Below are 16,927 nucleotides of genomic sequence, written 5' to 3'. Positions count from 1 at the left end.
GGATGGGTGGGTGAGTGGATGGATGGATGGATGGCTGAGTGAGTGGATGGATGGGTGGGTAGACGGACAGCAGGTGAGTGGATGGATGGAGGGACACATGGATGGATGGATGGATGGATGGATGGATGGATGGATGGGTGGGTGGACAGATAGATGGATGGGTGGATAGGCGGACAGACGGATGGGTAAATGGATGCACGTATGGATAGATGGATGGACACATGGATGGATGGACAGATGAGTGGATGGATGGGTGGGGGTAGATGGATGGGCGGTGAGTGGATGGATGGGTGGGTAGATGGATGGGCGGGTGAGTGGATGGATGGATGGATGGGTGGGTGGGTGGACAGACAGATGGACAGGTGGATAGGTGGATAGATGGATGGGTAAACGGGTGTACGTATGGATAGATGGAAGGACACATGGATGGATGGACAGATGAGCGAGCGGATAGATGGGTGGGTAGACGGATGGGCGGGTGAGTAGATGGATGGGTGGACAGACGGACGGGTTGGTGGACGGGTGGACAAACGGATGGAAAGACTGATGCATGGATGATCAGATGAATAAATGACAGACAAGGTTCTTGAACCCCTTCCGCTAACAAGGAGCAAGTGAGAACACCCGAGAGAGGCGGGGACGGAAGCTGGAGAAGGAGCACTCCCAGCCTCCGCCGCTCACCCTGAAGGTCAGCTGAAATGTACCCGGAGAACAGGAGGCTCCGAGTTCTCCTGACCAGCAAAGACCGCGGAAAGTATTTCCAGCCCACGTCAGAGACGGGCTCTCTGGCTGGGAGTGAACACTGGACGCAGAGCAAGGGCGGAAGACGTGGTGGGACTGCCCGGGGGGTGGGGGGGCGGGCAGGTGAAAGCGAGCGGGGTGGGGTGGGAGGGGTGACAGATTCCAGACCCGGCACCACGGAAGAGCCCATGCCAGGCGGAGCTGGCCCGAGCGGGAACGGCGGCGGGGAGCCAGAGGGAGACAGTGTCGACCCGTCTCCATACCTGAGTCATCGTGAAGTTCGGGAGTGATGATGTCCTGGGGGTGCCAGACACGCCCTGAGCCGCGGGGTAACGTGACCCCCCCCCCCCGCCCCCCTGTGTCTCACAGATGCGGTGAGAACTGGAGGGAGCCTGGACATACCGCCTTGGGGAGCACTCACCCTCAGAGACCTGGGTGCTCGGGAGTCGGGCACACGCACCTCTCATCCACGTTGGCCGATCCGAGCACCAGCAGTCCACCGCGAGCACCCCGGGCCCAGAGGCTCAGCTGAGCAAACAGATAGGCCACGACCATCCGTATCCGAGCCTGGGTGACACAGCGGGAAATGTCACCCCGTGCCGGGCATGGGGCACACACACACTGGCACCCTGCTCCCCGTGCGGCTCCAAAGAAAGAGTCCAAGTAACACGAGAGCTTTCCAGCGTCCAGAGGAAACAGGGTCCTGCGATAATTGTGTGCACTGAGCGGCCCCCGGATCAAAGACGGAAGGACCCGGAGCCGGGGTGCGGAGGGAGCTTCGGTGGCAGGATGGGGCTGCAAAGAACTCTCGGCCACTCCTTCCACCCCCTTCACAGCTGGCTTTGCTGGAGGAGGGAAAGCCACCGTGGCCACGAGAAAAGGGACAGAGATGTGACAGAGCCCAGTGGCTGGAGCCCAGGGTCCCTCTCTCCCTCCACCCACTGCAGGGCCCGGCTCCCCTGCGGCAGCCCGATCCCTGAAGACGCAGGAGCCTTACAGGCACACTCACGCACACGCGCGTGCACACACCCCACCCTCACGCTAACACACGCTCCCAAGCCCTCTTACGCTGACGTGTGCGCACGCACACCCCACCATGTTCACTAACACACTCTCATACCCACACGCACGCACTCACATCCCCTCACGTATTTTCACACACCCACGCCTGTGCCCACACGCCTCCTCCCCCCCCACTAGCACGTGCACTGAGACGCACACACGCGCACACATGCGCACGCACCTGTGCCACCGTCGCAGACACCCACAGCCAGTCGCTCTTGCAGATGCGCGCACACCCCCGGCCTCCCCCGCGAGGCCCCGGGACGCCAGCCCGGCTGGGGGCGCACCTGCACGTTCTGTAGCGCCAGGTTTTCCCGGCGGCTTCCTCCGTGAACCGCGAACAGAGGCCTCTTCCCCGTCGCCAGACTGAAGATGCCCACGACGGCCTTGACCGCGGGGTCGATGTCGAGACCGATGTGGTGGCTGTGAGGGGAAAGGGCAGGTGTGCGCAGGGCCGGGGGCACCTGGCGCGTCCGCGTGCGGCGTGGCCACCCCTGTGGAGCTCAGGACTCCCCCCCCCCGGCCCCCCCGGGGAGCCCTGTGTCCGGACGTGCCACGGAGATGCCCACGGTACGTGGTGCTGTGGCTGGACTGTTTCCCTGGGCACCACATTCTCGGGGGTCCTTCCGAGGTAGCGGGTGTCAGAAGCCCCTTCCTGAGGCCGAACGACGTCCCGCCGTGGACACGGACCGCATCTGCTCACTGCCTCGTGTGCCAAGGGACACTGGGCCACTCCTACATTCTGGCTGCCGTGCTCAACGCTGCCGTGAACACGGGGGCAAAACGCCTGAGTCCCCGCTCTCAGTTCCTCCGGGGACGCGCCCAGGAGCACTGCTGGGTGGGGCCGGTTTGGGCTGAGAACAGAGGACTCTGAAAGGACCGAGTCTCCCTGACCGGAGAGATGCCCTCTCCGACCCTGCTCCGGCCCAGGGAAGAGGGGGGCGGGCCCTCACAGCGCCAGCCCACTCCCCAGAGCCGCGAGTGGGGTCCCGGGCTCCCACACCGGGCGGCACATCAGCCCCGGTGGCCAGTGTCTGGGATGCCAGGAGGGGGCGGGGATGGAGGCGTGGGAATCCGACGCGGCTACGGGGGGCGGGGGGAACAGACACGGTTTCCCTAAAACCGGGCTCGCGCCAGCGGCCTCTCTACCTGCCGATCTGCCGGGCCAGCTCCGCGGCTCTGTCACGTGTCTCCCGGGAGGAGTTCTCGCTGGCCATGTAGCAGGTTGTCAGCACACGCCCGCAGAGCTCTCGGGGGTCCCGGGGCGTGTAGTCGAGCTGGTCCACGATGGTCCGGACGTCGGCCAGCACTTCCTGATCTGAGAACCCGCAGACAGCAGGCGGTGCTCAGGGCCCAGACCCTCTCCTCCGCCCCGGGGGCCGTCCCCTCCTACGCAGCAGCCCCCTCGCTCCTCTGGCACGCACGCCACGGGGATGTCTGACACAGAGCGCGTGGGGGGAGGCTTTCGACCCGGGTTTGCCTGACCCCGAGGCCGTCCATGTTCCTCCCTCCAGGCCACGCTTCGGGCACACGGCCACGGCCGCCCTGGCCCAGAGCCCCGGGAAGGGGCTTCACTGGCCTGCTGTCCCCAGGTCCTGTTGCGACATCTGAGTGCATCGGCGGAGCCTCCCTCACCCTTGACGGCCAGGACCCGGGGTTCGCCTCACCCCGTCCTCCGAGCCCCGGAGCCTCGCTCAGACCAACGGACGCCACCTACTTCCGTTATTCACGGCCTCGCAGACCTGGCGGCACATGGAGTAGACGAGGCAGGCGGTGGCCGCGCTGTCCACGCCACCACTCAGGGGCAAGAAGAAGCCGGCCTGGAATGGGTCAAGCAGAGGCGGGTGTGGGCAGGGCCTCGGAGAAGCGACGCGCCCAAACCTCAGCCCAGCTCCACCTGCAAACCCTGACGGGCACCCACAAGAACGTGTGGGCGTCAGCGCTCTCGCCGTGGGCCGCGTGTTCCGGATGGATTATTCTAGAGGGAAAACAGACCTCGCGCTGCGATGAGCATCCAGGACTAAACCCCGGTAAGTTACAGACGTCACGACACAGAACCTGTGGGACGTGTATTCCGTTCCCTCTGGACGTCATCAGACGGGACCCCAAAGGCGGAGCCAAACCCCCGGGGGGTGCTCTGGCCTCTGGCTAACGTGGATTAAGCTCCTGACCGAGGCACAGCGAAGCAGGGCTCGCGTTGGGGGAAGAGCCCACCAGCCCACCACAGAACCGAACAAAACACTGCAAATCTTACCTGCTGGCTGCGTCTTAAGAAATCCCAGAGCCAGCAGGCGGGTCCAAGGCTGCAGAAGAATGCGAAGCGTTAGGGCCGGGGGCTGCGGACCCGTCGGCAATCTACCCCGGGGGCAGCTGGCCAGGCGGGAGCGGGGCCAGTGAGAACGGCCAGCAGCGGCTGGGCCCAGCGCCTCGTGAGAATTAATGCCCTCTTGTCTCCAGACAGCGCTGGGAGAGGGGGGATGCCTTTGGCTCACTTTAAAACAGGAAAACCGAGGGGCACCTGGGTGGCGCAGTCGGTTAAGCGTCCGACTTCAGCCAGGTCACGATCTCGCGGTCCGTGAGTTTGAGCCCCGCGTCAGGCTCTGGGCTGATGGCTCGGAGCCTGGAGCCTGTTTCCGATCCTGTGTCTCCCTCTCTCTCTGCCCCTCCCCCGTTCATGCTCTGTCTCTCTCTGTCCCAAAAATAAATACACGTTGAAAAAAAAAAAAATTTAAAAAAAAAAAAACAGGAAAACCGAGACGCAAAAGCAAAGGGCAGGGCTAGTGTGCCCAAAGCCCCCCGCACGAGGGAGCGACAGGGCCGGGACGGGGAGGGGAAGCCAGGCCGTCCGGCTGCGGCATCGGCGCCCTCGCCCCCGAAGCAGCGCGGCCTCCTCCTAACCAAGCAGCCGCCCCGGGCAGGCGGTGAGGCCCAGCCATCCGCACTGGTTCAGGCCCCTGCAGCGGGCGAGGGTAGGGGCCGCGGGGACAGCACGACCCCTCCGCGTGCTCTCGGGCGGCCACCTGATCTCCTCGGCGGGACTGTGGTACTTCCACTCGAGGGGCTCGGACAGAGGCTCCAGCAGGTCCTCGCGGGACGAGAGGGCGAAGTCCACCTTCACTCGGGGGTAGGGGCTCGCCTTGCTGGCCTGCCGACGGAGATTCACGACAGTGACGCCCCCCTCACAGGCCGCTAGGGCCGGCCGAGGGACAGACTGTCAGCCAGCGGGAAGGCACGTCAAGCCCACAGCGGTGGCCCCACCCCCGCGGGGCGGCTGGAGCCAGAGAGACGGGCGGTGGCAGGCTCGGAAGCCTCGTGCGCTGAGGTGGCCCCTCCGGGGATTAAAGCAGAGTGACCGTGCAGCCCGGCGGCCGCGCTCCTAGGCGCGCACCCGGGGGAAGCGGGAAGAACGCCCGCGCAAAAACTCGCACGCACGTCGACAGAGCGAACTCCTCACAGACCCGGCGTGGGGACGATCTGAGTGTCCTCGGCGGCTGGACGGTCACAGTGTCGTCCCGCCCAGGAAGAGGCATGAAGCCCGGACACCCGCCACAACGCGGATGGGCCCCGCAGACGGCCTGCTCAGGGACAGAGGCCGCACGAAGGCCCTCGGGTTCATGGTTTCATCTCCGTGAAACGCCCACAGTGGGCGGGTGGGGGGCCCGGGCTGGGGGCGGGATGTGGAGTGGAGGTGGGCGGGCACGGGAAAGTCTCCTTGGGGTGAGGAGGTCCCCCGCTGCCAGGACACCGACGAGGCGATGGCTGTGCGGCCCCGTGAGCGTGCTACATCCCCCAAATCACGGGGTGCCGGGGACATCCCAAGAAGCTGCTGTCACAAAAAACCACAAAGGGCTCCGGGGCCTTTGTCAAACGTCCCACGTGTGTCCACGAGAACTCACCGCCAGGTTTCGAGATGAAATCTCTGCCCTGTAGCTCCGGACGTCCTCCAAATCCAGCGTCGCGGTGAGAACTTCCTGGAGGAGGGGGTTTCGAAGGGAACGCGTGACTGCTGGGTAACTGGGTGGTTTTCGCAGACGCGCCAAACTGCACACGATGAGTCCCACCTTCTGCGGCAGGGACTGGGGAGCTGTGGGCCCCTAGGGGCCCGGGGAGAGGGGACAGCCAGTGTTGTTGCTGACCTGCAGCCCCGCCCTCTCGCTGCTGCCCCCAGAACCTCCAGTGAAGTCGGACACCTAGCAGCGGTCCCCTAATCACGGCACAGGATTCTGCTGATCAGTATCGGCCGGGACCTCTGAGCCAGCTTCTCTCTTCTTAGACAGATGCATGGGAGACAAGGGCCCCTTTGCTGCTTTGGACGTGGTTGTGTGGAGACGGGATGGCTGGAGCTGCTGCAGCCATCCTGTGACCATGAGAGGCAACCCAAGCTCCAAGCCCACACAGGGGAAGGACAAGCCGGACAATGGCAGACGGGTGGTCAGAGCTTCGGCAGTCCACGCCAGTGCCCCTGCCTAGGTGTGCTGCTATGTGACAGCAGGTGACACTTCCCTGCCTTCAAACCCAAGTGAGACAGGAGTACGAAGAGTCAAAAAACACCACAAAATAGGAAAACAATTAGATTTCCAAAAAATCCCAAAAAAGAGAATTTTAATTTCATTTTAATTTGTCATATTATTCCTTTTTCTACAAAAATAACTCCTGATCAAATTATGTCACCGTGACGTTGTCTCTTCACGTACAACTGTGGGACAGTGGGAGCTAACCGGCACAGCACAGGGGGACACAGGACGGCCGTGGCCACCCTGCTCCTGCACCGGCCCCGTGGGCAACTCTTGCTGTCAGCACCGGGCCCGGGCCACTCTGGACGTGCCACAAAGACCAGCAAAACGGGGCTTGCGTTTGTCCTCCCATCATTTCCCGAAGCGAGAGGCCGCCAAAGCCACCCAAAGTGCAGACCCCTGGGGTCCCAGCCCCAAGGCCTGGCCAGGGCCCAGAACCTGCTCCTCCCGGTACAGGTGGCCCCCTCCACTGCCAGTCAACCCTGCGCAGGCCACCCGTGGCCCTGACGTCCACCCGCCGTCCCGGCCACACCGACCCGGCCTGAAGACAGCGGGGCGTTCCCGTGGGACGCAGAAGAGTGGCGCCTTTTTCACGAACTTGACCCGCCTCTACCGTGACTAATGCCGAACACCTGAAGGCCTGTGGGGGTGCTGTCACCTGGCGAGCACGGCCTGGGGGACAGCTGGGAGGGAGGGAGCGTCCCTTCTGCCAAACTCCCGCCCCCCTCCCCCCAGCAGGAGAGCATCACGGAGTCCACTCGCTCCGCTTTGAAACGTGACTTCGGTTTCACACCTGCTTCCCTCCTAACCCCAGCGGGTCGGCGAGGGGACCAGCGTCCCCTCAGCGAGCCGAGTGCAGAGGAAACGAACGGGAGGGTTCGCGAACTGGCGTGAGCTCGCGCTGCCGTGTCCCTGCGGACCTGTCTTCCGCTCCCACCTGCCCCCGAACTAGCGTTTCCACCCGACCCCCCGAACACGGGTGGTGCCGCACGAGGGCCCCTCGTGCCCGCACAGCCGAGGGTCACTTGTGGCGTCTGCACGGCTGGCGTTCATGTCCGTCTCCCGTGACAACAGCCATTTTTTTGTTCTGAACTTGAAAGACCTGTCGGCGCACAGACAGCACGGACACGCGCCCTCGCTGCAGAGGGCGCATCTCCCTCAGCTTCTCAGAGGTCGGCCCGGTCAGGGCAGGACGGGACAGGTATCTCAGCCTGCCTTCCTGGTTGTCCCCCGCCCCCCCGCGCCCCAGGGCTGTGGCGACGCCTCCTCTGAGCTCACCCCACGCCTCCCTGCACAGACGTGCCTGACCCCAGCCCGCTCGCGTGTCCAGGGAGACCAGACGGCCCACGGAGGGAGGCCTGCCCCAGGGGAGCCTCGGGGCTCCCAGGACTCGGGGCCAGGGTGCTGTGAGGCCCACGGCTAACACAGGTGGCCCGGACATGTGAGGAAGAGCCAGCGGGTTGCGTCAAGTGGCCTCACCGAGCTCCCCTCCACCCTGCTTCTACGGACGAGGCCCCTGCCGAGGGACACCCTCCTGCGGGGACCGGGTGGTGCCTGCTCACTCCCTGGGGGACTGGGGCTCACCAGCTCTCCTGTCACGACACAGCCTGCCCCCCACAGCACCTGCCTGCTCGCCTGCCCCCCCAGGCCGTGCACATGCGCCCCTCGCGCTGTGGTGGCTTCATCTGTCCAGGCGGGGCGGGTGCTGGCCGCGGGGTGGGGTGGGAGGGGCCCGGAGACGACAGCCCAGCACGAGGGCTCGGTCACGGAAAGGAGCAGGTGCCCCTGGGGGTTGCGAGCTCGCTCTCACCACGTCGTCCAGGGAGAACTGGGAGCCCTGCGCCAAGATGTGGCCGTTCATCGCTATCAGGGCACAGCCATCGTAGTATAGTCGGTCCCCGTCACAGCCCTTCTGATTGGCCAGCAAGTAGATCCCGCCGTTCTGGAGAATGCAGGGGGCACCGACATCACCGTCCCTTCCTCGGCCCTCCCAAGGCCTTAAACAGCGCCCTGCAGGGAACCCCCCCCCCCCCCCCCCCCCCCCCGCCGCACTTCCCCATAGAGAAAGTGCCTGCACCCGGGGGGGGGGGTGCACAGTAGGGCCCGGGACAGTGACCCGCCGGCCTTCCCAGCCTCCAGGCATCACGCCCAATGCCCCTCCCCTCACTGCCCCCCAGCACCCCTCACGCACTGACTGTCGTCTCTGACACGGGAGGAGGAGGGTCACGGAAGACAAACCCCACAGCGTGGAACAGAGACCCAAACCCGCCCCTCGCGGGGTCACGCTGCCCAGCAAGGGCAGCGCCTCGGGACAGCTCCCTGCGCTCCAGCTCGGAACCACTGAGCGTGCGGCCAGCGCGTCACTTGTCCCTCGATGGTGCCTCGGGCCCCAGGGACCTGACGCCGGGGCAGGAGGTGCCCTGCTGGCCTCACAGGGTCAGGGGAGGTCGGGCGCGTGAGGCCCCAGAGGGCGAGTCAGCGCCCGTTTGCAGAGCGCTGGCCGAAACTGCGGGCACCGATGCCCGTCGTGCGGGCCCGGCCCTGCGTGGGCACCGGGGACTCGGGGGTGTGAGGACGGACGCGGCACGGGCCCGCGGCACGCGTGCTCCAGCATGGCGGCCCAGCGCCTACCTTGGTGGTAGCCATGGTCACCAGATCCACCCTGGCGTGGGCTTTGCGCAGCACGTGGTGGCTGCCTGAGGCGTTGGTGAAGATCTCCACGCCGTCCAGGCCCATGTCCACGTGCGGGCTGCGGGCAGACGGCGGTTGACGGCAGGATGGGCCCCGTGCCCCGCCCGCCCAGCCCCACTGTCTCCACCCGCCAGGCCGGGGCCGGGGCTGACCTGTGGGGCGTCCAGAGCTCCTCACAGATCTCGCTCCCGATGCAGGTGTCGCGGGTGGCCAGCACAGCGTCTCCAAAGGGCACGGTTTCCTGTGGTCAGAGGACAGGAGGGCACGAGACCCTTTGGCCATCCCGTCTGGGCTGCGTCCCGACCTCACTGCCCTTTTACTTCTAGCCCCAGTGAGTCCCTGCCCAGCTGGGGAGCACTCCCCACCCAGGCAGCCCGGCATCTCCCCTGCTGACCCCCGGGGCCTCTGGTCACAGCGTTCACTAGGCAGGAGCTGGGCTCTGAGCTGCCACAGGGCCCTCTGTGGCCCCGGCAAGCCGTCACTCCACTCCAGAAGTTTCCACTGGCACAAATCCCCGTCGCCATCATCGTTATTAAGAATAAAGGGTTTTGGGGCGACTGGGTGGCTCAGTCGGTTGGGCGGCCGACTTCAGCTCAGGTCATGATCTCGCGGTCCGTGAGTTCAAGCCCCGTGTCGGGCTCTGTGCTGACAGCTCAGAGCCTGGAGCCTGTTTCGGATTCTGTGTCTCCCTCTCTCTGACCCTCCCCCATTCATGCTCTGTCTCTCTATCTCAAAAATAAATAAACGTTAAAAAAATTAAAAAAAAAAAAGAATAAAGGGTCTTGGGGCGCCTGCGTGGCTCATTCGGTTCAGAGCCTGACTCTTGATTTCAGCTCAGGTCATGATCCCAGGGCCGTGGGACTGAGCCTCATGTCAGACTCTGCACGGAGCACAGAGCCTGCTTTTCTCTCTCTCCCTCTCCCTCTGCCCCTCTCCCCTTGTCGTGCACATGCTCTAAAAATTAAAAAAAAAAAAAAAAAAAAGAAAGAAAGCAATAAAGGGTCTCGTTTGTCCAGGGTCACTCCACGCCTGCCAAGGCCCGAAGCCCTTTTCGGCATCATCCGTGCTCCCGACAGTGTGACCGGATCGTCCCACCCGTGCCAGGAATGACCCGAGGGTTATGCGAGAGACCTGAGAAAAGTGACCCCGCTCCTGAGTGGCAGGGCCAGAAGCAAGCGTGTCTGTCACCAAGAGCCACGTTAACAAGCCACGAATGGCGGCATCCCAGGGCCGGGGCAGAGCCTCCCCCGGGCCGGCAGACGAGGCGCCGGGGCCTCCGTGTGCTGACCGGTCAGGCGGGTGTGGGACGTTCTCAGGCACGCGGACAGCCCTGACTTGCTGTCTCGGCCCAACTTGGCTCCCTCTCTTGATCCCAAAGCTACAGACGTGGCAAGAACTGATCCTGAGACAGGGAACACGGCCGAGCACGCTGGGTCGGGTTCCCCGATGCGTGTGCCTGAGTCCGACACCCCCGGCTGCCGAAGGCAAGAACCACGGCGTAAACCTGGCCCTGCTTCCTGTGGCTGCGAAGAAAGCCCTCACGCGGGACCCCATGCTGGCCGCTGGGCACCTGGCAAATAGCCCACGGGGACGGCCGGGACCCACACGCCATCTTGCCGTGGGGCGGCCAGGGCTCAGGGCCACAGGGCCCAACGTGTTCACGTGTGGCAGGTCCTGGGCTACCCTTCCCTTGTTCCCGGACACGCCCCGGAACTTAAATCCGCGGACGGTCACCGGGGCCGTTTCAGGCCACCGCCCTTGGTCAACCACCAAGCCAAAGCCCTGCAACTTCAGACCATACCCCACAAGGGCTCAGTCATCTCCAGCGGCAAGGCTTCCAGGACATACTGGGACCCCGCAAGGATGAAATGGGGTGCAGCTCCCAGTCAGGGCTGTGCCAACATGCTTCAGACACGGGCTCCCCGCCAGACACACACACGGACACGGGGAAACGCACTCATGGGCGCGTTCCGCGTTCTCGGTCAGAAGGATTTTCAAACTAGCCCGCTGCTACAGTTCACGGTCAAATGAGTTTCCGGGACATGTGGGAGGTGACCGGACCCGGCTGAGCGCCCCTGCCCAACCTTGGCTGTGCCCGTCCCGGAGTGTCCACACAGGGGGTGCTGAGCCCAAGCCGGCCCCTCGAGGAGCCTGGCTCAGGAATCAAACCCAATGGCGGTGATGGAATCTGGCTCCTGAATGGGGCAGCCGCCCAGCGGCCAGGCAGCCGCCGTCCTCCAGGGAAGAGGCAGAGACGGTCAAGAGGCAAATGGAGCTGGAACCTGGGAGGAAGGAGGGGAGAGGGACCCCCGGTCCAGCTAGGGTCCGTCCCTAAGGTCCAGCTGAACCCCTGCTGGGCCCTCCACTGAGGGAGTCCGGACCCTCATGAGCTGCTGGAAGGGCAGTAATCAGGGGCGCGGAGAACCTGGCGGCGTGGGAGGAACTGCGTCCCACTCAAATTTCTGTGCTGGGGTCCTGACCCCCAGCACCTCTGAATGTGACTGTATCTGGAACCGGGACTTTCCAGAGGTGATCAAGGTGACCACGGGGTCCTTGTAAGAAGAGGGGATCGGGACACAGACACGCACGGAGGGACAACCCCGTGAGGACACAGGGAGAGGACGGCCGGCCACACACAAGGAGAGAGGCCTCGGGAGGCCCCGGTCCCGCCCACGCCTGGACCTCGGGCTCCGGCCTCCAGGACCGGGAGTCAAGTATCTGCTGTTTAACAACAACCCGCACCCCCTGCCCTCCGTCTCTGGTGCTCCGTTATGCAGCCTGAGCAAATTAACACACTTCACACCAGAATGGGACCTCAGACAGAAACCAGACCAGTCAGGCCTCCCCCCGACACCTGCTCTGTGCCCCTGGCTTCCAACCACCCGTGGGAAGTGGCCAGAACAGGGTTTCAGCTGTCACCCCAGCAGCTGCCACTAGGAAGAGGCTGGACGAGGCCCCCCGGCTAAGGCTGGAGATCAAAGCTCTAAAGGCCTGGCCCAAGCCAGCTCCAAAAGACAAGAGATTTCTGAAGCTGGGCCTTCACAGAACGAGCAGGCAGCCAGGGAACGTCTTGCTTGGATTTTGTAACTAGAACCCTCACACCTGCCCCCCCACCCCTCACAGCTTCCCGGGTGACCCGGAGGCCCAAGCACCAGCCCCGGCAAGGTGGGGCGGGGACCCCTCCCCCAGCTCCCCCGGGGACCCAGCACGGTGGGCCGGGCGGGAACGAGGCAGCAACCGACAGGCCAGGCTTCGGGGGCATCACCCTCCCTCCTCGTGCAGGAACCTGTCCCCGCAGGCCAGCCAGGTGCCGCCGTGGCCTCGGCCCACAGGGGCCTGCCCCACGGCACACCACGGCCTCCAAGAGCGACAGGTTCTTTCCCCAGAGACTCACCTGCTTTGTCAGGCTCTGCAGCATCCGGGGGAGAAAATACTCCTCTGTTTGCCTGGGAGGGAACAGCACAGATCTGAGGATGAGCATCTAAGCCCCGGAGGAGGGATGGCATCCGAACGGGGACAAAAATCGGCCCGGGAGCTTCCAACCGATGTGGCAGCAAAGGACTGTAGGGCATGCACAGGTGCCCCGAGCGTCCGTTCAAGATAAAAAGGCGAGGACGGGCATGTTGGCGAAGATGCTGTGCATTTTACTCGGTGACACCGTGGCGCCCAGTGAGCTCCCGCCGGCTGGCTTCCCGGGGCCTTGGTGCTCGGCACTCCCGAGACACACGTCACGGGCATGATCTCCAAAGAGGGGGCGTCCGGGTGGAATCCCTGATCGGAGTCTCTGAGTCAAGATCACGCCGCGCTCGCCCAACACGCAATTACAAGCCTAAACGATAAAGTTACGCTCCAAACGGAGTAAGACGGACCGAGTCTAACACCTCCCACGCCGCCCCCGGACAAGGCATCCCCAGGTGCCACGCTGAAAGGCAGAAGGCACGAAGCGACGCCTCCCGAGTCCGACCGCAAAGGGGCCGTTACGGGATGCTGCCCGAAGACGTTCTGTGAGCTGCGGCTCTTGCTCCCTTCTCAGAACTCACGGGAGCCTCCCGCGGTGACCTCAGTGGTCGCTGCCTAAGTAAACCACAAAGCTGGGAAGCTGGAGGGCGATGCCTTCTGTCCCGCGCTAAGGCCGGGGACAGGACCTCCCAGCCGCCTCGCCGCCCCACAGCGAGTCTGCGATCCACCATTCACGGTTTGCCGCCACGGGTGTCGCTGCGTCACGATGAACTTTAGAGGGAGGAGCCGGCCAAGGCCTGTCCCTTCCTCCGCCTGCACCCCCCGCGAGGTGCACCGAGCACCAGCCCGGAGCAGGACCGCCAGGGCACAGGCGTGCTCACCTCCCCTCTCCTCCTCTCGGCCCCGAGGCCCGCCCTCCCCTTGTACCCGGCCGGTGCGTTTTGCAGGTTCACCGAGAGCCAAAAGACGCCGTGTAAGAGTCCCGTGCCGCTGCCGTAGCTGGTCACTCGAGGCTCGGCTCAGGCCGGCCCGGGGCCCCGCACCTGACTGTTTGCACAGCCTGCACCTTTCTCCGGCTGGACGCCCCTGCTTCTCAGCCAACGCCGTCCGGAAAGATCCCAGCAGCGCACTCCCGCCAAGAAACCATCCTCGGCCGTGCTGAATACAAGTCTTCTCCCCCCTCGGGGGCGCCAAGAGCCCCTGCCACCCCTGTGCCTGGATCTGGGGTCTGTCTAAGAACATAATGAAAACGAGTAGGTTCTTAAAGTCTCTGCACTCGAGCATCAGGTTTTTGTTTGTTTTGCTTTCTTAAGAGGCCTGGAACTGCACTTTGAACCTGTCGTGGGTCCATTACGAGGGCCGGGCCACAGTAATCTGGCCGTTTTATCGTTTTATCGTCTGCATTTTGGCACAGCTCCCAGGTGGCCTTAATGTTGCCAAAATGCGAGCTGGTCGCTCCGGCTCGCCGCCCCTTCCACAGGCTCGAGGAAATGCGCGAGGCTGAAGGAGTCACCGTGAGACCCACGCGCCCACCCCGGGCAAGAGCGGGCACGCTCCCAGTAAATTCAGAGACAGCACGACCCCATAAAAAGTCTCAAACGAGAGATGATCGGATGCTGGAAAAAGATGAAAAGCGAGCTTGTGAACTGGGAAAGGAATCGGAAAGACGTGCTGATCTGGGCAGCCCCGAGCAGCACCAGACCGGAGCCTCCGGCAGACTCCTGCGCAGGGCGGACTCAGGGGGGTGAACCCCGGAGGAGGTACAAACAAACAGGCAGAGAAGAGGAAAGACACGTACGATATCCAGGGACACGTGACCCGCACACAGCGGAGGCTCCTGGACAAGAGCGAGAGAACGAAATCCTTTGAAGACGGGAAATTAGAAAATGTTCCTGAAATCAAAAACCCGACACTCACGTCCAAGACACTCACGGCTCAGGGCGCCTGGGGACCCAGGCAGTTGAGTGTCCGACTCTTGGTTTCGGCTCAGGTCGTGATCTCCCGGTTTGTGAGTTCGAGCCCCACGTCAGGCTCTGTGTTCAAGCCCGGAGCCTGCTTCCAGTTCTGTGTCTCCCTCTCTCTCTGCCCCTCCCCCGCGTGCACTCTGCGTCTCTCGTTCTCTCTCAACCATAAAATAAGCATTAAAAAACAAAGAGAAATGATGCTCGGTGTAAGGAAGTATGAGAAAATGAAAAAGAGCTCTTAGAGAATAGAAAGTAGAGGGATGGAATCTTCCAGGACGTGGGAAAGAAAGGTCACGACAGTTAGAGAAGCTGGTCCGGGAGAGTCTGATCTCCGATCAAGAGGCATTTCAGAAACAGAAAACAGAGAAAACAGAGCAGGACTCGCCCAGAAAGGACACGACGTTCACCCAAAACACGGGGGCCCTGGAGAGCCGAACACGGGAGCCCGGACACCCGCACCAGGGCTCACAGGATACAATTTTAAAACACCAAAGACGAAGAGAAGCTTCTGCGAGTGCCCACACAGAAAATGCCCCCAAGAGCGAAGAAGAATCCGCACGGCGACCCCTCACCGAGGGCACAAGCCTCCAGGCAATCCTTCACACGATACCTCCAAAACCAGGAAGGAGCATTATTTCTAACCTATAATTTGTTTTCCACTCTGCAAAACTGCTCATCACATGGAAGAGACAAATGAAAACACTTGCAGGCAGGCAAAGTGCCAAAAGTCCACCTTCCGTGGATCGTTACTTAGAAAAGTGCGACTTTGTGATTTATGATGAGAAGGCACATTGGGTCTTTCTGGAGCTCAGCTCCCGAAACCCTTAGAATTTCCTGCGACAGGAGCCACCGTGTCCTCGTTACGTCGTTATGTCGTGAGTGGCGTGGAGAAGGGTCCCAGGGAGGGGCGCTGGCTCCCCGGGGAGTGGGTCGGGGAGGTGGACTTTCCGTCCCCGTCCCCAGACCTGGGGACAGAGCCAGGCCGGGGGTGGAGTTCAGGGGCCAAAGGCCAACGACGTAACCAATCAGGCCTGTGTAAGGAAGCCTCCGTAAAACCCCGCAGGATGTGGTTCCGGGTTCGGGGAGCTCTTGGGTTGGTGACCGCGTGGAGATCCAGCGCACCTCCGCGCTCTCCCACCCACCTGTCCAGAGCATATCCTTGTGTGTTAGAGCCGTGATCTAGGAATTGAACCCAAGGTGGGGGCGTGGAACCTCGAGAATCTACTGGAAGCCGTGTCCCAGCGAACGAGCCACTCGTCAGAGACGAGTGAGGCCGGACGCCCAGCAGCCCGGGCGAGAGAAGCCCCACCTGCCCGTGCCGGAACTGGGTGGCAAGCACAAAAATCCCGTTTTCCCACATAAAAATACCGACCATCCAAAAATCTAACGCTGAAGTTCTGTTTCAGCAGCAGCAGTGACGATAAATGAAAAGCAGCAACCATAACAAGAGGACAGGGCAGGGCTGCTCAACCGGGGACGGTCTTGCCCCCGGGAGACATCTGGCAACGTCTACAGACACCTGAAGTTGTCACAAAGGGACGTATCTACCGGGAGGTCAGCCGCTGCACAGCTTGCCACACGGACGGCAGTCCCAGAGCGACCAGTTGGGGCCGAGAAAGCCTGGCACACGGGGTAACTGGAGACACAAGGTGCCCCGCGAGATTTCTGTGATCTGTGACAGGTCATCTGTATAGCAGCAGCATCAAATAGCGGTACTTAGGGGCGCCTGGGGGGCGGGGCTCAGTCGGTTGAGCATCCAGCTTCGGCTCAGGCCATGATCTCACAGTCCGTGAGTTCCAGCCCCACGTCGGGCTCTGTGCCAACAGCTCAGAGCCTGGAGCCTGCTTTGGATTCTGTGTCTCCCTCTCTCTCTGTCCCTCCCCAGCTCACTCTCTCTCTCAAAAATAAATAAACAGAGGCGCCTGGGTGGCTCAGAAAGTTAAGCGTCCGACTTCGGCTCAGGCCATGATGTCACGGTTTGTGGGTTCGAGCCCCGCGTCAGGCTCTGAGGAACCTGCTTCGGATTCTGTGTCTCCCTCTCTCTGCCCCTTCCCTGCTCGTGTTCTGCCTCCCTCTCTCTCTTAAAAATGAATAAACATTAAAAAAAAAAAACAAAAAACAGCGGTACGTAAATGGCAGGAACTTGTCCCAGACTCGCACGTCTCTCCCCCAGTGACCTGGGCCACACACAGGGAAGACCCGAGACAAGCGTCCACAGGGCGGTCACAGACCACGCCCTTTGGTGCCGGGCACCGTGACTCACCGAGTCCTGGACCAGGGGGTAAACCAGCGTAGCTCCCGATAGTTGCCCTTGTTTGCCAAGGCCATTTTGGGCCTGATGAGCAGGATCCTCCTACAGGCGGGAAACCGAGGTGGCCCCTGAGATGAACACCCGGTCACGAGGGGCACCCGTGGGTCCACGCGCCCCGGACGGTGGACGGACGACCACAGAGCAGCCGAGGCCCGGCAGGTGCACGCCGTGCGAGCAGCCAACGT

General features: G+C 62.9%; 1 protein-coding gene across 7 annotated transcripts in view; it reads right to left on the bottom strand.

Moving 5' to 3' along the window:
* NADSYN1 (NAD synthetase 1) overlaps nucleotides 1-16,927 on the bottom strand; it is a 36,276-nt gene that overhangs the window by 12,302 nt on the left and 7,047 nt on the right. For 3 of the 7 annotated variants that reach the window (XR_005787551.1, XM_040466220.1, XM_040466216.1), the window contains exons 5-16: nucleotides 16,695-16,784; nucleotides 12,403-12,454; nucleotides 9,161-9,249; nucleotides 8,949-9,066; nucleotides 8,128-8,259; nucleotides 5,700-5,774; nucleotides 4,824-4,948; nucleotides 4,058-4,106; nucleotides 3,521-3,623; nucleotides 2,953-3,121; nucleotides 2,091-2,226; nucleotides 1,202-1,308 (exon numbers count right to left, since the gene is read on the bottom strand). Coding sequence is in view for 5 of the 7 variants with exons in the window: in XM_040466220.1 (XP_040322154.1) it covers nucleotides 1,202-1,308; nucleotides 2,091-2,226; nucleotides 2,953-3,121; nucleotides 3,521-3,623; nucleotides 4,058-4,106; nucleotides 4,824-4,948; nucleotides 5,700-5,774; nucleotides 8,128-8,259; nucleotides 8,949-9,066; nucleotides 9,161-9,249; nucleotides 12,403-12,454; nucleotides 16,695-16,784 (1,245 nt within the window). In the remaining 2 variants the exon portion in view is untranslated. Of the gene's footprint in view, nucleotides 1-1,201; nucleotides 1,309-2,090; nucleotides 2,227-2,952; nucleotides 3,122-3,520; nucleotides 3,624-4,057; nucleotides 4,107-4,823; nucleotides 4,949-5,699; nucleotides 5,775-8,127; nucleotides 8,260-8,948; nucleotides 9,067-9,160; nucleotides 9,250-12,402; nucleotides 12,455-16,694; nucleotides 16,811-16,927 lie in introns of all 7 variants that reach the window. The other 4 variants (XR_005787552.1, XM_040466218.1, XM_040466219.1 and 1 more) reach the window with 3 other exon arrangements.

This window comes from Herpailurus yagouaroundi, unplaced genomic scaffold (genome assembly GCF_014898765.1).
Source record: "Herpailurus yagouaroundi ecotype Mexico unplaced genomic scaffold, PumYag 569, whole genome shotgun sequence".
In the NCBI taxonomy this organism is placed as follows: Eukaryota; Metazoa; Chordata; class Mammalia; order Carnivora; family Felidae; genus Herpailurus; species Herpailurus yagouaroundi.
This window is presented reverse-complemented; position numbering and strand designations above follow the sequence as displayed.